This window comes from Cydia splendana, chromosome 1 (genome assembly GCF_910591565.1).
Source record: "Cydia splendana chromosome 1, ilCydSple1.2, whole genome shotgun sequence".
In the NCBI taxonomy this organism is placed as follows: domain Eukaryota; kingdom Metazoa; phylum Arthropoda; class Insecta; order Lepidoptera; family Tortricidae; genus Cydia; species Cydia splendana.
The window spans coordinates 33,281,921-33,304,731 of NC_085960.1; the positions used below are offsets into that span (position 1 = coordinate 33,281,921).

The 22,811-nt window shown below is 37.4% G+C and overlaps 1 protein-coding gene across 1 annotated transcript in view; it reads left to right on the forward strand.

The window, feature by feature from the left end:
• LOC134793939 (hemicentin-2) overlaps positions 1-22,811 on the forward strand; it is a 192,361-nt gene that overhangs the window by 111,950 nt on the left and 57,600 nt on the right. The window contains exons 3-4 of the mRNA XM_063765659.1: positions 5,253-5,513; positions 18,942-19,138. Coding sequence (XP_063621729.1) covers positions 5,253-5,513; positions 18,942-19,138 — 458 coding nt within the window. The remainder of the gene's footprint in view (positions 1-5,252; positions 5,514-18,941; positions 19,139-22,811) is intronic.

A 22,811-nucleotide genomic window follows, 5' to 3' on the forward strand; every position in this document is an offset into this window, starting at 1 on the left:
AAATTATGACATTTCCATACAAAATTAATTTCTATTATCCATTTATAGCCTATAGGCGAACTCTAGCTCCAAAGTTACGCAATTGTAGTACTGCTGCCCACGTCAGTTAATAGGCCAGTCAAGCTAGATCAAAAAAATTAGTGTCCGACCGAAGGTTCGGTTTCGGTTTCGGTTTCGGCCAGTTTCGGCCAAAAAATCATGTTTCGGCTGTAGTTTCGGTTTCGGCCAAAAAACGGCCGAACCTTTCGGCCGGGCCGAAACTTACGAAATGGTACTTCGTACTATGAAACTAAACTATGTGACAAAGACCAAAAGTTGGGGAATAAGTAGGACAACAATATTAATATGTACCTACATATACTGATACATGTATAGAAATTAATTGGTTAATTATTATTATTAATTGTATAAAACACAATTCCACTAATGAGGGCGCCACTAGACGGTCGACGCAGTCTTAAGAGGCTGTTAATACCTATATCGCGCACACTGTCTAATTGTATCTGAGTAAATGAGATAGCACTGTCGCATGTTACTGGGCCTGGGCAAAGGAATAATAAGAAAACTCATCATCTTCCTCGCGTAATCCCGGAATTTTTGCCACGGCTCATGGGAGCCTGGGGTCAAATTGACAACTAATCCCAAGAATTGGCGTAGGCACTAGCACCCACAGGGTGGCCACTTTCTGGAAAACCGGGAAAACCGGGAAAAGTCAGGGAATTCCGCTAGTCATGGAAAAGTCAGGGAATTGTCAGGGAAATTTAATGGAGGTCAGGGAATAAAAATTGTCTCTGTATGTACATAATATAAGTACATAATAAAATAATAAAAAAATATTAATTTTACCATCTGCAAACATTATATTATATCTACTATAATTAGTCTAACGCATTCACTGCCAGGGGGCGTGGCCTAGGAACAAACTTGTATGACGGTGGACGCACATTTGCGTCGGGGGCAGTGAATGTGCTAACCTGTTCACTTTAAAAACCCGCAAACGATGTACAGATAAGCCGTTTGGCACACGCATACCTACTAGAGGTCAAAACAAAATTTTTGACCCGCAGTTCCTAAAAATATTTCCCTTAGGAGGGGAGTGCTGAGTCATTGTTTTTTTGTATGGGAAAGAAAATATTTTTTTTCCGAAACTTATTGTGTGTGGTATCATATGAAAGAGCTTTTTGAGGCGATTCTAAAACTATACCACATCATTACATTTCAGCCATTTTTTTATGATTAAAACAAAAATAATTTTCAAAACATACCAAGTTTGAGCTTCTCCAGATACGATATGGCTGATTTTTTTTTTGTATAATATACCACAAATGATACGTGATATCCTCACATCTAACCCTAATAAAGCAATTTTGAAAATAATTTCATTTAGTTTTTATTTTTATTTTTCAATAATACTAAGTGAATACAGTCCTACTTCAGTACCTATTTTACGAAACTTAATGGAACTGTACTGCAGATACGGTGCATATTAATCATAAAATGATACGTAATATCCATATATCCAACGGGAAATACCTCTCTACTACAGTTCCATAAGTCTCGTAAAATAGGCACTGAAGTAGTACCGTGTCACTGTAATAATGAAAAATTAAAAACAAACCTAAATGAAATTATTTTTAAAATTGTTTTTTTGGGGTTAGATATGAGGATATCGATATCACGTATCAGTGGTATATTGTACAAAAAAATAATAAGCCATATCGTATTTGTTTCTAAAATTTTTTTTTATCCCATAAAAAAAACAATGACTCAGCAAATTTTTTTAGGAACTGCGGGTCAAAAATTTTATTTTTACCTCTAGTATGCGTGTGCCAAACGGCTAACCTGTACATCGATTTGCGGTTTTCTATGATATTGGGGTCGTACGTCTGACGCTAAATAGGTTAATAATAGATAACGCTATATCCTACCACGGCAGTATAGACAAAATAAATATAAAAAAAAAATGATCCACGCGGCTCGTAATGCTCACTCCTTGTACACGGAGCAGCTACACAAAAGGATGGAAGATTTAAGTCCAGAGGCGAAAATCAGAGCAGAAAAAAGAAAAACTGCGGAAATGGTCAGAGAACTAGAAACAAAAAGGCGAAAAATTCTCGAAGGAGCTGCCAAAGAAGCGTTATTGGAAAAACAGATTACCAAGTTGCAATAGATTTTGTTATTATTTTATATCAAAAAATTGTTTAAGGCCTTGTATGTATAAGTTACGCTTATGGTTTAGTATGTGCACTAGTGCTGCACTCTGGCGGCAAAACATTGCAGTAATAAGTACTCCCTATTATTTTTTATCGGGCTATTTCGTTCAATCATGTATCGAGTACGACCACGGTCTTTAATATATAATGAATTTTAATTTCTTTTTTATTTTGCTTTATTAAAACAAATAGGTTTTCTTAATAAACTGCTTAAGTATTAAGTAACATCAATTTCAAGGACATTGGGTGTTGAAAGCCCCTTAATTTGTGTATAAAAGCGGTTTTATTTCATTTTTTCCACGATTTTAACAAGTCTACAAAATTTTCGGTTTCGACAAAAAAACATGTTTCGGTCGGACACTAAAGATTTTTAACCGACTTCAAAAGATTAGGTTTCTCAATTCGTCGCTTTGGTACCATAATACGCAAAACGTTGAAGTCTAGTACTTACTAATACGATTAAGGTCGGTATAAAGTGTTCCCTTTAGTATTTCTCGCTGGATTATATTATATGATACATTTAATATCCAATAAATTCAGTAGTCCTCTGTACCGTTTCAATTGGTTTTTCCTGTACAGCTTTCAACAAAAATAAATAAATTATTGGGTGATTGTATGAACTGTTGTATGAACTGTGATAGCAAAGTACAATTTATAAATACAATGAAACAGTACAAAAACGTCACCTGACGTAGGATGTGAACCCACGACTTCCGTCTAACTATGCTTTCGCTCTTACCAACTGAGCTATTCAGATACTAGGTACTTCTTATTATTTCCGTTTTTGTATTATTTCATTGTATTGATAAATTGTAATTTGCTATCAGATAATTCTGCAAAAACTCAAAAATGTATTCCAATTATATATTTTATATTTATTACATTTAAGATTATGGTCAGGGAAAAACTTGAAAAAACGCCTGGAAAACCGGGAAAAGTCAGGGAATTTTGGTTATAGTAAAGAGTGGTCACCCTGACCCAGAGAGTAAACTAGGCCTTATCGGGACTAGTCCGGCTTCCTCACGATGTTTTTCCTTCACCGAAAAGAAAATAGTAAATATCAAATGATATTTCGTATATAACTTTCGAAAAACTTATTGGTACGAGCCGGGGTTTGTACCTGCGACCTTCGGATTAAAAGTCGCACGCTCTTACCGCTAGGCCACCAGCGCTCAAGGAAATATGTATCTCGCTTTTTTATACAATGGACATTGGTTGGAGTCTGTGCTCAACTACTTATCCTGAAGCCTGAAGCACGGCTTTGACTTCGCATGAAAGTTCGCCTCACTGGGGCACTTCGGACGTTTAGGCCCAGGTGAAGATCGGTAGCCGGCCTTGCGATATTGTCAACAAAAAATTCGCGCTCGCTGCGCTCGCGTTTTTCTTTGACCCTGTATCTACATGTTGGCTTGACTGGTGAATGAATAGAGTTAGACCAAGAAAATTCTGCAATCATTTTGATAGCATACGCAGTGAAACTAGTGCAAATGTTATTTATACGTCATAATTTCATAGAAGTTTTGACGTTTAAAATAAAATAATCGTTGCAGAATTATCTTGGTCTAACTCTAGTAATTTTCTTAAAAAACTGCTTAAGTAACATCAATTTCAAGGACATTGGGTGTTGACAGCCCCATAATATGTGTGTAAAAGCGGTTTTATGACATTTTTTCAACGATTTTAACAAGTCTACAAAAGGTTCGGTTTCGGTTTCGGCCGAAACTAGAGCCAAAGCCGAACATTCGGTTTCGGTTTCGGCAAAAAAACATGTTTCGGTCGGACACTAAAAAAAATATTATATAACGGATCTAATTTGTGAATAAATTATTAATATTATTATACATATAATAATTCCCAGCAAGCTGGAATCATTTTAATATCTTCATTTGGTCCTAAATGCGTATAATCCGAGTTTGCTCCATCTCAGGAGGTGTGGATAAATTTTGGGAGCCTTGGGAGATTTTACCTTGGATTGACAAAACCACTGGATGTAGTAGGAACCCACCATCAATTATAATGTCACTACCAGCAAGGTTGTTGTGGATCAGACACAGGTGAAAAAAAATTCGGATTTTTACACGATTTTAACAAAAAAGGAAGGAATTCAAAGTGGCGGCTATTTTTTACAATCTTTGACTACCTACGAATTCATATTAAGGTATCTTTCGGATCCTCAGATGTCAATTTTTATCATGGTTAGAGCAAATTTGCCGTAAGACATACCGTTTTTGAACTACAAGTAAAAAACTGAAAAAAAAAAACAAAAAATAATCCATAACTCCTGGAATGGAATGGAGCAAACTCGGATTACACTAATTTAGAACCAAATGAAGGTATTAAGACGATTACCAGCTTGATTTTTTTTATTTCATTCCTGGATCAAATTTTACTGGCCAATGAGATGTTAACGTCAAAATTTACAGCCGTTAAAAATACTTTATAATTGAAAGTTGGACTTAATTTCCGCTATTCCTGTTTATCAATTTACCTCTACAAAACTCAGAATACTGTTTGTTATACGTCTCCCATGAGAAATAATATGTAGCAGATTTACCAAGAGACTAAACAGCCATTAGGAGTCGAGCTTTTCGTTTTACAAGACGGTAAAAATATAGATAATCTTAGATTGTTTTCCAGATCTAATCCAACCGGAAATTTAACTCTAAGCCTCTTATTGTTGAGAATACCTTTCCCGAATTTAGAAATCTAGAATACCATAATAAATATTTACGTTTAACTGTAGTCTAAATATACTGTAGTAAAGTATTAGATTGCCTAGTTGACCCCGCGCTCAACTCAATAAAACTGGGTAAAACACTTGATAAAATGAGGAATAAAATAAAATTTTAAATATAAGCGGTCCACAATCTAAAGCTTCGCAATACTAGACAACAGTCATAAACAATATAAACAGGAAATAGTTTTGTGGATACGCAATAACTTTTGAACGGAACATGACCTAAATTTCCCCACAACTTAACCCCGTATGCGAACATAAAAGGGAAATATGCATAGTTTTAATGTGCCGTTTAATTTCAGAATCACGTTCGCGCCGGCTGAGGGGCGTTACGACCTGTCCGTGTCAAACGTGTCGTACGAGCGGGACAATGGACGCTTCGAGTGCCGGGTGAAGGCGGGGGGGTCGGGGCGCACGCTGCACTCACAGGCGCACGCGCTGGTCGTGCTCACGCACCCTCGTGCGCCTCTGCTCTCGCCTGGCGCGCACGCTAGTGCGCAAGAGGGAAGGGAGATCAAGCTCGCGTGCTCAAGCTCGGGGGGATCGCCGGAACCTGTTGTCAAGTGAGTATTCTTTGAGTTTCAGCTTCATAATAATTTTGACCCTGTAATCATGCTTCAAGTCTTCAAGGTGCATCAGGATCTCGCGGACAGGACGCGCGCGGCAATCGTGCGCGAGTAGTTACCATACCAAGCCTTTTGGGAACCCTTTGAACGCCGCCCGTGTACGTTTGTCGGAATGCACGAAATTTGATATTAAGCTGTTTTAATCAAATCTACTTCTGTATCAAGTCTACTTAAATACCATTCAGGATGTTTTTTCTTAACTCTCATAACTTTAATTTCCTTTAATAATTTGAGCTCAAACAAAACGGACGTTCACGAGTATTTCCATTTTTAATTAACTTTATCTCAAATAGAGCTCCCAATAAGAAGAAAATCAGAGCGATATAATAAATGAAAATTAAAACCATTACGCATTCAGCAACGAAATTAAATTACCTCAGCATACGGCTTTTTAATCAATACAGAAAAGTGAGTAAAGGCCAACTTTTCTTTGAACAGCGAGAACGCTGTATTAAAATAAAAACGGCGGACAAAGAAGGTAACAGATAAAAAACGGGACCTAAATGGGGCGATAAAATTTATGGAGGCAGTGACTCGGATTCAATTAGAGTTGGAAGGAACCGTAATCACAGATTACGTAGTACTAGCTGCACCACTCTCAGAAAATATGTTTCTGGATTTATTGCTATTATTACCGCCGTCCACGACCCAATTCGTTTTACCCGCCGCAAAAGAACAACGTTAGCCGGACCCAAATATGGCAGTGAGGGAAAATCAGGAACTATAAAAGAAAAGATTGCTTACTTTGTTTTACCAGGGAGCCAATTTCGAGATAGCTTACAGTTTCTGAATTCATCTCACTGCCCCGAGTGCCCCGTTAGATTAAGTAAACACAGTAAGTGCATCTCGACACAATATTGTTCTATGCTTTGGCAAGCCTGCTTTGTCAGTAGGAAAAGGTGGCAAATTTGAGAAATGTAGTCACTATCCTTCGATCGATCTCACATACAAATTTTAAAATTGGCGCCTTTAGTCTACTGACTTAGTTGGCTTGCCAGAGTATTCTACACAATGACTACACAAGACCAGGCGGCGTAGCACGGTCGCGTTTTTATCGCTTGTCACCATGCCTGTCACGTTCTAACAAGTATGTAAGTGCGAAAGGGACGCGCATAGTGATAGTCGATAATAATGGAACCATGCTGCGCCCGCAGGGACTACTACTTACAACATGGTGTTTATAACATACTGCAAGGTGTTTTGTAGATACCTACAACGACACACAAATTAATCTTTTAAAAATATAAATACTTTACTGACATTCAATTATTTAACCGCTTTTTTTTTCTACATCAAATTATTGGTATTAGATCGCGATCGAATACGTCACGCGGTAATTATTTAGAATCGTGTCATTGTAGCATACTTACTGTAGAGTATTGTAATCTATGACAACGGCCGAGCTGAAGCCGTAATGGATGCCGTCGATACTTCCCCGGACAATTAGGAAGCACTAGCGACCGTGTAGCGACACCGCGACCCGCGCTTAACCGGATTATTGTTCCCATTATTAGGGGTCTGCTAATACGCGAGAGGTCTAATTATTTATTGCTTAGCATTTTGTGGGTGCTGGGTAAATCGTTTATGTTTACTAATAATAATAGCGGCCCCAGTATACCACCTTGAGGTACGCCACTTATTTATGTATGAAATAATTTTATGATTATTAAAATTTGAAGTTTTGTTACTTAATAGCATTGTTGTTTTCGCTTAAGTAAGGCAGCATTTCTGTGAGAGATAAGTACATACTACTTATTAACGCAAGTCAAGTTTCATAACATGGCACACGAAGTCAAATGCCTTGCTCAAGTCGAACAGACGCAAGTGCGTATAATGAAATCAATGATGCGTAGGGATGAACAGCGCGAGATAATGGTATTAGATTTATGGGAAAACCGCCTTCAATGCCCTGGCTTCAAAGATGGCGAATAATAATTTGATAACTTGTTTATTCAAGCGAGGCGCTGCTAATATAATCTGTTAATGAATTTTGTCTATACTTCCCTGGACAATTAAGAGAGCACTCGCTGACCTGCGCTTAAACGGATTATTGTCCCCATTATACAGGAAATAAGCAAGAGATTTTGCTTTTTATTTGTAAAATACCTAATTGATACGGGTGTTTTATTCAGAAAATTTGGGTATGCAGTTTACAGTTCCCTGTGCATAAATTGTACTACATATAATGTATGTATGTAATGTACGTAGGTATTTATTTCTTATTACTTATAAGTACAAAGAAAATGGGAACCGCTTGATGCTAATGTTGTTTGCCAATCTGCCACTTAAGAGTAGCTATCTAATGTATTTATCTTGAACACAAATTTCTAGGTAAAGCTCTTAAACATTTCTTTTCATTTATAGTACCATCACGCTCCGCGATTGTTATGTCATTTAGGGATCTAGCTAAATTGGTTGTTCAATACTTACGCTATAAAATTTCCAATTTAACAAGAACCCTAAATGGCATAACAATCCTGTGTGGTGACCGTACATGAGGAATACCTATACTGTAGATGTAGATAGGTATGCATGAAGGTATTGCATGTAAGATGCTAACATGACAGAAAACCAAATCGTGACATCGATCCAAAACTTAAAATTAAATTTAAACTAGAAATATGAAATGAAAATCAAACTTCACAAATTCCGCGTAGTGTTCAAAAGTCACGTTACTTCTACATGCACTTCTCAAACTTTTAAGAATAAGCAAGAAACCATTTACGCATTAAGAACTTGCGCGTCTTGTGTACCGTACCGTCTGCTTACAGGTACTAAAGTTAATTTTAAACAAGTAAAAACTTGCGCAGTATGCACGGAATGGCTGCCTTTTGACTTTGTCTCTGCTGCAAAGTGGAAATGAAACTACCACTTATGCAGCTTAAATTATCTTATGTCTTTACATAATGGCAACTTGAAAACTGCATTGTGTGACGTGTGACTTCAGAACCTCTTAATAAATTTCATTCTATAGCGTGACGTGCGTTCGCGTTTGCGTTATGTGTATTTTTGTATGGGACTTTGAACAGCGCGCCAAGCGGGACGGTTTAGCAACTCATAACCCATACAAAATGACATTTAACGCAAACGCGTACGTCTCATCATGCTATCGAATGAAATGTATACTAGAGTTATTTTAAATTTAGATAAAATTTGGTATGAAAATAGCTTGAAGCCCGGGAAAGGACATATGGAGTGTAGTTTCTTATCAATCATCATCATCATTCCACGCAAACGACGTGCGAAATCGACGAACGAAATCGGGGGCTGAAGCTGGTTAAAATTAATATGTTAGTGTCAAATGTTACGTTTCTTCAAACAAAAACGTCACTTTTGACACTGACATATCTTATCCATATCGTTTCTAGATCTATTAATTGACGTATCTATGACGATCGTCCGGATCGTCCATTCGAATGTATGTATTTCCATACCGGAAAATAGGTCTTTGATGAAGCTGGGCATAGGCAATGCTCTAAAATTGATTCAATGACGTGTCCCCGATATCCCATTCATTAGGTTTGGCTAAAAGCTAAAGAGCAATCAATTTAATATAGTAGAGCTTTCAAATCGTCGGCTAAAATCGCATACCTCGTCAAAAGGGACATTTAGGATTTGTAACTATATCGTAATGTAATTTGTTCAGCACAATTCTGCCTGCAAATTTTACTATACATACTTAATTACTAACATGCATTTACTCTATATTTACATTTCATGGAAGAACAATAAGAACAACAACATGGTATAGGCACCAATGCCTAAATTTGCCAACCTTTTAACTCCTTTGGAGGAGATAAGTAGCCATACCACACGTTGACAGTTTTTACCTTCTCGAGATATTTAGAGCTGTTGCCGACGGATGGACGTCGCACCATAAGGCCGGTTATAGACGTCCGTTGTTTTCGCCAAACAATTGTCTGGGGTCGGCGACGATGTCTTGTTTTCTTGGGTCTTGCTGTCCGTAGCCATATACAAAACTAGACGTAGCCGCGTAACACGGTCCGTTTTCCGGCGAAAATACCGGACGTCTACAACCGGCCTAAGGGTTCCTTTTTACGCATGTCCGTAGAATATGTACATATTGTTGTACATAATACATGCCTTTTGTAAACGAGGGTCAGAGTACTTTGCCCAGTAGTTACACGTAGTTAAACTATACGAGGATTTTGCACGAGCTTACAGACGCAATATGTTTTAAATGGTTAGAATGTTTTACATAGTTAGATAGTCGAGTTAACTGCATACCTATTCGGCCAAATTGTAGGTATACGAAACGTAGAAACGGAAAATACAAATACTCTTTTATTAAGTCACAAGAACGTAGCCGCCGCCATACAATCGAAGTTAGGCTCTCGTTTTAAAACGACATTCTGAATTGACTTGAATTTTGACATGAGCAAGTAACATATATCTATGTCCGGTACTAGTTCTTTTGCTAGAAATTGTAATACAAATAAATTAGAGCGCGTTGAAGTTTTACATAATTGTGCTTTACAATTGTACTCCTTTTCAATATATGTAATTAGAACCCGTCATGAACCAAATAAAGTAACATTTCTTTTGTTTTATTTCTTTCTTAAACATATTTTTTTATTCTTAAATTCGTCCATATTTACTATACTTAATATGCTTATAGCAAGGTTCAAATTTCAAATAGCGAAATTTTTTATAGTAGGCCTTTCTAGGTTAACACGTCAAATTGTGGCACTGTGTAGTACCAGCGAACGCAACTTCACAGAGCCAGCTGAATTTTAACAAAATTATAAAACTGCGATGTTGGTAACACTACTCGACTCAAATTCGTTCGTTTGGTAGTTTGGTACGCCTGTACAAGTTGTACAAGTTACATACTTACGCCGCGCCCGCATCGTTCAGCCAGAAACATGGTTAAAACCATTTCTGGAGTTGATATAGTCTGGCAAACCTATTTTGCCGTAGAAAAAGGCTGCTGATTTGTAAATGTACGCGCGAAGGTTCAATCTTTCATACAAATGAATTTCGCGACTTTTTTCTTGTATTTTGCTGCATAATTGGTTTGCCAAACTATATTTGAGTAGGAATTGTTCCAGACTTAACGTGTGATATCGGCAATCTGCCTGCGGAGGGGCTTTTACAGATTATTATATTTTTATTTTGTTAAAAGTGTTTTAAAAATTATAAGTAAGTACGAATTAGTGCAGGTAATAAAAAAGTTACATAAGTATGTAAAAATGTGGAGTCATAGTTATACTGTTTGCAAAAAGTAAAAGGCTTTATATTTTATTTATATTACAGCAATCCTAAAAAGCTTTGCTAAAAATAAACTACCTAATACGTATTGCGTATTTTATGAAATTATATTTGTGAAGCCTCTCACTGCGCCCGAAACTTGATGTTTTATTTAAGTTTCGCTTGTTTTAGAAAAAATAAATGTGATTTGCATGTTTTATAAAAATACATTTGAAAGCCTTTGCTGTCCGAAATATAAGGTAAAGTATAGGCTATTTTTAGAGCTGTCTGTGAGTCTTCTGCCAAAATATAGCCATTTTTGAACCCCAATTTAAATAATATTATTTTATCTTTTGACACGTTATTTTTTGTAGATACTTTATACAGGTTGACATATCATTTGTAATTGTAATAACATTTAATGCTACCTAATACTATTATATCTGCTAATTCTGCTTGTAATCATCATTCAGAGATAATTAATACAAGACATATGTATATAGTTATCAATCAATCAATAATCATTTATTTCAAATAACAAAGATTCATAATACATGGTTACTATGGTTAGTAACATAATCAATAGCTCTCTAACTTATTCTCTACGTTAGTATTCTTATATCTAAGGTATTTGTACATTAATAACTACGTAAATAAATACTCCATTGCAACAGTCCAGCTCCATACCAGCGCCCACACTGTTATCTGTACATCGGTGGACCTTATGCCCCCTTATTATGCCTTATGCCCCCTTATTATGCCTTATGCCCTTATGCCCCCTTATTATGCCTTATGCCCCCTTATTATGCCGTATGCCCCCTTATTATGCCTTATGCCCCCTTATTATGCCTTATGTCCCCTTATTATGCCTTATGCCCCCTTATTATGCCTTATGCCCCCTTATTATGCCTTATGCCCCCTTATTATGCCTTATGCCCTTATGCCCCCTTATTATGCCTTATGCCCCCTTATTATGCCTTATGCCCTTATGCTTTTGTAACAAGGTCCACTGAAGTACAGTTAACAGTGTTGCTGTTTGGACAAACAATGAAATTTTTAATTAGAGTGCAAAAGGCTATCTAGTCGTGACATTCGTGAGCAATGTTGAGGCAAAACTTAACATTATTTTTTTAATCTATCTAATACCTTTAAACGAGCAATTCTTGTTTATATATATTTCGGGAATCTCGGAAACGGCTCTAACGATTTCGATGAAATATAGGAGTTTTCGGGGTCGAAAAATCGATCTAGCTAGGTCTTATCTCTGGGAAAACGCGTATTTTTGAGTTTTTATATGTTTTCCGAGCAAAGCTCGGTCTCCCAGATATTTATTGTTAAAATGTATAAATTTACTGGCTTCTTCTCCGCAACTTCGTCTGTGTATTATGATGATGATGATCGATAAAAACTATCTTACGTCCTTCCCCCGGGCCTCGTACTTATATGCATACCACATTTCATTTAAATTGGTTCAGCGGTTTAAGCGTGAAGCTGTAACAGACAGACAGAGTTAAGGTTGACGAAATATAAAGTGAGCCGATCTCTCGAACAAGTTTGAACACGATCGGCTCATTTTATACTTCGTCAACTATACTTTCGCATTTATAAGTAGAGATCTATCATAAAATATTTCGAAACTATTATAAAATACAAATATGCATTGAGCGAGTGCTTGGTTGTCTGTGAGTAATTATGTCTAGACACCACATAGCGGCAACGTCGCATTTAGAAATTCCTAGTTAGGTATTGCACTGAACTACAAAAAGCTAGCAAGAATGGATATATGTACAGTCAAGCTAATATCAGGTGAACTTTTTCAATGAAGAACTCACCTAATATTAGCTGTACTTTATCTAGCTAGAACATTTACCGTCGTATAGCCTTACCACGACTGCCTTAACAGTGCCAAACTGACATATTCGCTAACGTCTGCGTAACTTACTTTCTATGCATCTCGCTCGCACCAATATGCCAGTACGAGCGAGATGCATAGAAAGTAAGTTACACACACGCTAGCGAATACGTTAGTGTCAAACTGTACGGCTACCACCAGTTTTGACATTGACATAACGCTCACGTTTACGTAACTTACTTTCTATGCATCTCGTTCGTACTGGCATATTAGTGCAAGCGAGATGTACAGAAAGTAAATTACGTAGACGTGAGCGTTATGTCAATGTCAAAACTGGTGGTAGCCGTACTGGTGGTAACTGGTAGCCGTAAAGGGTATTAGAAGTGAAGAAATAGAATGATATGCAAACGTTATAAACTTGTAAATATATTTTCGAATGTACTAGTAGTGTACAGTTTACACAATCACATGAAATTAATTAATTGGAATCTTAATAATAATTAGATAAACGAAATTAAGATATTAATAACCCACGTATTAATAAACGTCGTAAGCCTCAATTAACTACTAATCATTTGTCTTAAATAATCTGACATTCTGACTACTTCACACCACAAAGCTACAATACATACAACCTATTGCATATAAGTACTCAAGTAGGTCTTAAAGATATCAAACCTTATGCAACAGATGCATAAAATCCTATTATAGTTTACACGCTTAAACCTCAAGTTCAACACAGCATTGTTAAAAACATCTGTTAATACTAATTAGTAGTTTGTAACGAACGAGCACGGGACAACTGCAGTGCGCCATTCCTAGGACGCTCAGTACTGCGAGAACCACTCTACAAGGCTTAAAATATTTACTAACACCGTACTTTAGGAGGGTTTTCAGTTATTAAAAAGATGAATAATTTTATAAGCTATAATGTAATTATTATTTGGCTAAGTGCATGTTGTACCACGAAGATTAGAGTCAGTCTAAGGGTAATTATAGTAGCTTTGCACAGATTTGAATAGAACAAAGCGAGGGACTCTCATTGTCTCATTGATATCGGGGAGACCGAGCTTTGCTCGGAAAGCATGTAACAACTCAAAAATGCGCGTTTTATCAGAGATAAGACCTAGCTAGATCGATTTTTCGACCCCGAAAACCCCTATATAGCAGATTTCATCGAAATCGTTAGAGCCGTTTCTGAGATCCCCGAAATATATATATATATATATATATATATATATATATATATATATATATATATATATATATATATATATATATATATATAAACAAGAATTGCTCGTTTAAAGGTATTAGATTAGATAGATAGATAAACATCATATTTTTATAGAAAATTGACATTAATGATGACATTGCCACACTTTGTTTTTGCAAAATGCCATGCAGAGTTTACCTACTTGTATGTTCGGTTCCGAGTGTTCCGACTCTAGTAGGTTCCGTGCTTTCACACCTTCAAACAAAAAAAAAACAATATTTTTTAAGTAAAATGCTGTGACGTATGGACAGACAGACAGACGGACATGCATGACGAAACTATTAGGATTCCGTTTTTGAATAACAAAAGAGCGTATTTTTAAGACACAATTACATTATTAAGGGCAATACTTTTTATTTTACTTTTTCATTTAGGTACAAACGGTGTATTCTAAATAATTTTCGTTGGTAATTATATTAATATGTATAAAGTAGCTCTCTTGTTTTGTTTTTACAATGTAGGTACATACATTTTTAAGTTGAAATGAACACATTTTCTGATGTGTTCAAATATCAAAGAAATTGAAGAAATATGAAAAACATCTAAGTAGGTAAGGACGTTGAAGTTATTCATTCGTACTTCCTTACGCTTATTTCTCAAGACTGCACGTCGTTATTAGTTCCAAGAAAAGGAGTTCCGTTTCAAATATTACTATTTCTTTATAAATGGTAAAGGCCCAACGTTTCCATTGCAAGCGCCGCAAACTCATTCCTCAAGAACGAGTATTTGCGGCACTTGTCAGTCTGGGCCTGGGGGCCGATTTAAGAATTCCGACCGCTCGATTTCGTGTATTTCGTTCAATAATATTCATTATTTCGTTAATTTAAATTCTACTAATAAAATTAAAAACGAGTGGTCAACACCACTCGATTCCCAATTTCTATCGCTCGTATTTCAAAAAATAGCATTTCGCCGTTTTCCACCGATTTTGGAGTAAGAAATCGGTCGCTCAAAATTAAAAAATCGCCCCCCTGGTCGCTTTTAGCTAAGCTACTTATCTAATAGAGACGCGCAAAACGTTTCACTGAGTTGAATAGATTAATTCATATCTTTCGCTCGCGGTGATTTACATATATCACTCATTTGGATCTCTAGACTACCTAGGTATATTGTTCACACATGAGTAAAAAGAGGTGTTAATCAATCAACACACAGCCATAAGTGCGACCAAGATGGCGAATCACACGATACGCCATGTTTTCCCGACACCTCCGAAACCGGGTGTCATTCTGAATCCCTAACAACGTTTGTCCTAAAGTCACTTGCCCTAACTGGTTTGTCCTAATGGGCACATGCCCTAACAATCAATTGTCATAACGATTATTTTCCATAATGTAAGGTTCTGAAAAATGGTTAGGTTTTAGAACTTGCTGTCACAAAAGTGGGTTAGGTTAGGTTTAGAACTGCGACCCTCGCAAAAAAGAAAACATGCTTAATAACATTAGGATAAGTAATCAATAATTAGGGAAACCAAAATTAGGGTTTTTAGTGTTAGGACAACTGATCATTATGACAAACAATATTAGGGAATGCAAAGATAGGAGAAAAGACTTTAGGGATTCAGATATAGATCCTCCGAAACCTTCACCTTTCACCTTTTCACTCGCTCCTCACGCTCGGCCGGCTCATTCGAATGAGTGGGAAAGACCGAGCAAGGAACACGAGATAAATGAGTTACTGAGCGAGTTCAATCATCAGTGAGTTGAAGAGTCAGTGAGTTCGATCGAAAGATATACCTAGTTCATTTAAATCGCTCACTCGTGAACGACACATGTCTACACTTAAGCTAGTTACTAATTAATTAAGTTTAGTATTTGTATTATAGTTAGTGTAATACTTATGCACGTGTAACATTGAAACTATAAAACTAATTTTAACTTAAATCGTAAAAGGCCCCCACGGTATCGTACCATAGATGTTGGCAACATTCCCTCGCTGTACTGCAAGACTGATGCGCTGCGAGAGAAAACTGCCAGCCCTCTCTGTGCTATCAATCTTTTAAAAGTTTTCTTATCTCTTTAAAATACGAGTTACATATAAAGATCATTCGACTTAACGCAGTGTCAAATTGTACGGTAACCATGGTTACTCCAGGGCAAGTGGCGCTTAGAGAATTTAAAGTTATATTCAGTCTTGTTCGGACATTCTTTGACTCCGTACCTAAATATTAATTGCTTTACAAACATTTTAAATCGAGCTTACTTAATTTTGACATTTGCGGTAGCAATGCAGTCGGCATTAATGTCGCGCTGCAATACTGCTGCAGTAAAGCTGGTGTATAGTATAAATTTTCTCAGATGATTTTTACTCCTAAAACTCTAATCTTTTAAACAAAAGCCATTGTTTCTTTTGTGTGACCGGTCAAAGCAACAATGTCGTTTAAAAAGCAACTGTATGGTGATAGTATTAAGGTTCAAATCTTTGTAACAGCTCATACGAGTTAACATGTTTTGGTAATGTACGATCGACCACATCAATATAGGCGAACCCGCATATTAATTAATATATTTGAACCTTAATACTATCACAATACAGTTGCTTTTTAAAGGACATTGTTGCTTTGGCACGTGGCTAATACGGGAGCTAAACCGCTGGCATAAAAGAAACAATGGCTTTTCTTAAAAGTTTAGGGTCTTAGGCGTAAACCTCATTTGAGAAAATACTATATTAAGCGATGTCACGCTCGCACACTGGAGTGCAGTTACGTTTGCATTTCCATCTCGCATGCATCCTGCACCCTTCATGTTTTATGTGACACTTAAACCCGGATATGCGACTGCTAGCTTTGCCCGGCGACGTAACTTATATGCTATTTACATGTATAGGTCGTCTAGGGAGACCTAGGATATATCCCGGATGCAAAGGCGAGGAATAAAATACGATGCAATATTTAATGTAATAGTACAGGCACAGGTTCTAGTAATAAAACGTATAATGAGATTCCGTTGAATTATTAAGCTTACCGTGGCACTGTTAGCAATGTGCAAGTTGCAAAACATTTTAAAAATTTCCAAAATTTCTGGAAACCTTTCTCATGCAAGTTTCCACTTGGAAAGTTCTTGTTCAAATTAGAGATTATTACGCAATGTTCTTAACGGTTGACGACTGTTTATTATACCGGGTGTGGCCTGTAATACAAGCAAAAAATTAAACTGTAGGCTGTACTCCTCATACTGACCAACATTTGTTCAGCATCTTTTAAAAATTACTTGTGGTTTGATTTTTAATACACTTTAAAGTTTATTCTAAGACGCAATGTATTGCGAATTTTGTTATGTTTAAGGCGTGTCAAGCAACGTCAATCATAATGATATTGGCGTGGCGATGGCGTCCATTGAAGATAATATTTATTTTGTATGAAAAATAGGGACTCTAAATACTTCATAATTTTTAAAAGTTGTTGAACAAAAGTGTCACCGTTTGAAGAGTACAATCTATGTTTTAATTATTTGCTCGTGTTACAGGCCACACCCGGTATAACATTTGTATATTTTCAAGTGTCATAGAAATCCAAAATACATAACTGTAAGAAGGCTTAGCAACTAACGTGCAGAAAAAAAAATATGCCGAAAAAAAAAACAACGGGTTGCACTCCAGGAGTGCCAGCAGAAGTGAAAACCCAATGACATTGTAACAGTTTTTCGATCAGGTCACGTGTCCGTCTTACGAAGCGTCTTACGTCTTACGTCAAAATATTAATAACAGCGCCATCTAGTGCAAAGCAAAATGTCTGCAGCACTATGTATAATTGAGGTTAACGCCATCTAGCGTTATTTCATCGCATTACTTGAAACCCCTAAGCACATCACTGTTAGTACTCGAGTTATATTAGTACCAGTTAGAGGGAAACTCACTAGATGGCATTTAAGTCAATTAAGAAAAAGTCAATGGCATTGTAACAGTTTTTTGATCAGGTCACGTGTCCATCTTACGTCTTACGAATCTTACGGTCACGTGACACCTGCTAACGAGTTTAACATTTTTTCCCCATCACAAAGAGTGCACAGCGCCGCTAAAGAAGTTTTCACTTCAATAATTTCATTGGGAACTTTACATATTTTGAAAATTCTCTTTGGCACATTGCTAGGAACTGTGGAACCACGCCTACTTGTGGTTGATTTTTTTAGGCTCGATTTTTCTTATATTTAAAACTCATATACTTAACATTTTTTGCTCCTTATTACCTCACGAATGCGTGGTTTAAATCTGTCGGGTTACTCAAGCCCACGGTGTAGACGTAATGCCTGCACTAGACATTAATTATTACTTACTTAAATAATATATAGACGCGGTCGCTCTGCTATTTAATGGGCCAATACAAAATCATCATCAAATATTAATCAATTCCATTATGGTTTTCTGACATGACCCTGACATCTGGCAAAGTAAAGATGAAAATTTAATCAATCGGTGGCCGCTTCCTAAAACAGATGAAACAGTAATTTATTCTAGAAGTTGGGAAATGGGACGAGCGAGTAAAACGAGGTCAGTCAGGAATACGAGGCTGGCAATCCCTTTATTCTATATAACTTGGCCGGTAATCTCTAATTCTCCTTCCTCTATAACTAACTAATTGCAGCTTTATATTATATAGAAATATGGCTCAGTGACCGACCCAAAGAGGGTCTTGGCCTCCGAAACGTGAGCACGTCACTTTTCCCGATTCTGCGCAGTTTCCTGCCTCTATGTCTAAGATAAATGTCACCACTTGCATTAAAGTAGAATTAAGTATGTAGGTATTAAGGCTCTGTCACACAGGCGCGTTTTGCGGGCGGCGCGTGAGCGCGGCGCGCCGCTTTTACATATAAAACACTCACGCCGCGCTCACGCCCCGCCCGGAAAACGCGCCTGTGTGACGGAACCTTTAGGTAGTAGGTATGTACGTTATTCTTAATGAGAGACTACGGTACCGCTAAGCAAAGGCTACCCCCACTTGTTTCAATATTTCCGGTTCTGTGCATATTCTGGCCATTCCTAAACGTACGTTCAATATTTTCTCATATTAATGATGATTTTATTTCCACAGATGGTACCGCGACGGTTCAACCTACCCGCTTGAAGCCAACATGACGCACGCTCGCACACGCGCCGAGCCCACCATAGCGACTTTAACACTCACACCGACAAGAGACGACGACGACGCTGTGTTCCGTTGCGTAGTCTGGAACCGCGCTATGCCGGAGGGCCAGCAGCTGGATGCTACTATTCAGCTTAGTGTCAACTGTAAGTACATACAAATATTGTGTTGGTGGGCAACAATGAACCCGACTAAATTACGTAGGTTGTTTTTGGTATGTTGTCAGGAATGCTAAAACGTGTTTTTAATTTCGTCGCATTGATACGCGTCCCTCACGGACGCGCATGTGGCAACTCCATAGTATACTTGCTTTGAGACGAATTTACTTAGCGCCACTTGCACCCCACTAACCCGGGGTTAAGCGGTTAAACCGTTAACCCAGTATCAAATTGTATTGGTAACCATGGTAACCCATGCATGGGATGGTGCAAGTGGCGCTAACAGGTTAAATTCGACACCGCCATATTTAAGGTTAACCAGTTTGCAGTCAGCTCTATTTACATCACGATAGGGTTCAATTTCGTCTGCCTCGTGTAAAGTTTTCATCAACATTTTTGTTTTATTTTGCTGCGGTTACTCGACAGAGTAAAAGTTTGTAACTCGGCCAATGTTTGCTGCAGCTCGGTGCGGCACTGGCATCCTGAAAGATAAATAAATACCTAAATAAATACATTTTACTGAAGTTTTTTCGAAATATGCCTACTTTGCTCCCCACTGCGTAATTCTGGTCCAACAGTTTTTATATCAGGTGGAAAAGAACGAAGATTTTACGCAAACTGGGAATTGTTCAGGCTACGTACTTTATTTTTCACTTATTGATCACGTTAATATTTCTAACCGTTTTTGAGATACATTTTGTTAAACATTAGTGCGAAAATCTGTAGGTATGTTTCAACCCTATCAAGTAGATCCTATTGAAAGACATGACATGTGTCAATTTAAAATGTAAATTACTTTGTAGGGTTGTCACTGATATAAAAATATTTCATTTTAATGATTTTGTTTTACTTTTAAATCCAGCTTTACGATTATAATAACTCGATTGTAGATCACTTAGATAACACTATCCTTTCAGCTCAGTCTCTAGAAATGTTCCACCCTGTACTATATACTTTAGAACTATACCACAATGTCATTAAAAAAACCGGCCAAGTGCGAGTCGGACTCGCGTTCCAAGGGTTCCGTATATTACACAATTTTTAACAATCAGTGCCGGATTAAGATATGTTGATGCCCTAAGGATTTCTAGGTGCCCCCTCTCCCTCGGGTCATCAAGATTACATTGATTTTTTGGTAAATTGAGAGAAGTTCATTGCCGCGTTACAGCTGAGAATGGAAATCAGTCACATCATTTTATCACGAAAATTGACAGTGCCGCAGCAGTAATGTTGCAACAGAGTACCTAATGCTGTTGCAGTCGCCACCCGAATGTCACCTTTATTATAGCTTAGAAAGTAATAGAAACGCGAGCGAAGCGAGCGCGGAAATTTTTCGATATAAAAACGCAATATGATAGACAGTTGTAAATTTTTACTTTTAGTATGGAAATCAGTCACATCATTTTATCACGGAAGTTGACAGTACTGCAGCAGTAACGTTGCAACAGAGTAATGTTGCTGCAGTCGCCACCCGAATGTCACCTTTATCATACCTTATAAAGTTATTGAAAACGCGAGCGAAGCGAGCGCGAAATTTTTTCGATATACAAACGCAATTTTACTTTTAGTCCCAACCAGGCGCGAATCCAGGATTTCATACAGAGAAGGGATGGGACAGTTTTCTATCAGCTTAGCTTCGCATAGGGCTCGATATTTCTTAATAGGCTTCGATATTCGAGGTTGTTTTCATGCATAAAATATGCAAGAAAGCAGAGCTTGGAATTGAATTGGCGAAGTGTGAGAAAGGCAGTAGGCCTAGCTGCGAAAGAGGAAAGCTTGGATTTGGATCCACGCCCAAGTGTAATTAAGGCAGAAGGCCTCGCATAAGACCTAACGCCGAACCGCAAAAGAGTGGGTTGAAATCGAATCTATGCATGTAATCACGACTCTTCTACTGCTACCGATTGTTTCCCAAAGAATTACGCGCCATTATTTTTGCAAATTAGCTTTTGGACAGCTAAAAAAAATCGTGTGGTAAAAACGATGTGTCTGTCCCTAATTTTAAAATTTGTTCACCTTTTTCAACCTGGCATTTTGGTGCCCCTCCTGAATGTGGTGCCCTAAGCACGTGCTTGTTTTGCTTATTGGTTACAAAGTCTTTATTAATTCAACCATTAAAGTCGACGAGTACAAAAATCTTTAAGCTAGCTCTCAATTTAACATTTTTTTAAAACATTATTTTTAATTTGACCTTACAATTACTCGTAAGTAGGTAAGACCGTTAAATATTTAAAATGATTATCTTATCAGAAAATTATCACCAATTACTCTAAGAAAACTACTACTCTAAGTAATCCGGCACTGTTAACAATGTATTTTTTATGTGAAACGTGAGTGAAATCTCTTTAAAAAATCCGTAGGGGTCGGATTAAAAACTGTAATTAAGTCCGACTCACGCTTGACTGTACATTTCTAATAGGTTTTCCTGTCATCTATAGGTATAGACCTATTTTATGTATTTTTTTCAAAATTTTAGACCTAGTAGTTTCGGAGATAAGGGGGGGGGAATGGTCATTTTTTTCCTATTTTCTTGAATAACTTCTAAACTGTTGATCCGTACCAAATTTCAACTTGATTGGTCCAGTAGTTCCGGAGAAAATCGGCTGTGACAGACGGACAGACAGACAGACAGACAGACAGACAGACAGACAGACAGACGCACGAGTGATCCTATAAGGGTTCCGTTTTTTCCTTTTGAGGTACGGAACCCTAAAAATATATTGCGTTTCATGTGTACATTTGATGCTTATTTATAGCTTAGAGCTAGGTACAGTCTCAACATGACCCCTGAGAGGGTATAGCAACATTAGCAACATTAAATATGAATAGACAATATCAACTATTGTATTGTATAGTTCGGGCGATTTTCCGCAACTCGACGTCTTGCGCCTATTTTGCGTGATAGGGGGTGGACTAGTCTTGCCAGCCCAGCTCCTCGAGGAATCCTATCAGACCTTTGATGTTGAGTAGGACCTCGGGGAGGTCACTCGGGGATCCGAGATGTTTTGCCCTGTATGGGGCCAATCCGCTGCATTCCAACACCACGTGAGAGGCTGTTTCTTCTTCCTCCATGCATCCACGGCATAGGGGACTGTCTGTGACACCTGTTATAAAAAGATGTTTGTTAAAAAGTCCATGACCTGTTATGACACTGGTTACCATACTCAATCACTCAATATCAACTAATTAAAATCTTAATACAGTTTACTTAAGTGTTACAACATAGTGAGTGATCTAATGGTCTACTATACTTCCATACTGGTCCATTTTCTATGAGAGGGTAAATTATTTTTTGGTGATTTCGGGGTTGGTCCCATAGTAAAAGTTGGTCAGTATAATCCCAAAACCTCCCTGGCAACGGTAATGCACTTATTTTTTTGCCACCGTGTATAAAATATGCGAATATGTGTAAATTTATGGTAGTAGCGTCTTAAAATACGCGATACCTATGCGGAGCGCCGAGCAGCCTAGATAGGTAGTACTGATGTATATTACCTACGTTTATCTAAATCACGAAGTTGCTTACGGCGTGCCCTGAACTTATAGTAAAAGACTAATTAGAAGAACAGAATGAATTATTAATTCTGTCAAGACTTTACAACTAGATAAACCTTTTTCTATAAATAATTAAATCTCATTTCGAGTTATTCAAAAACCGCTC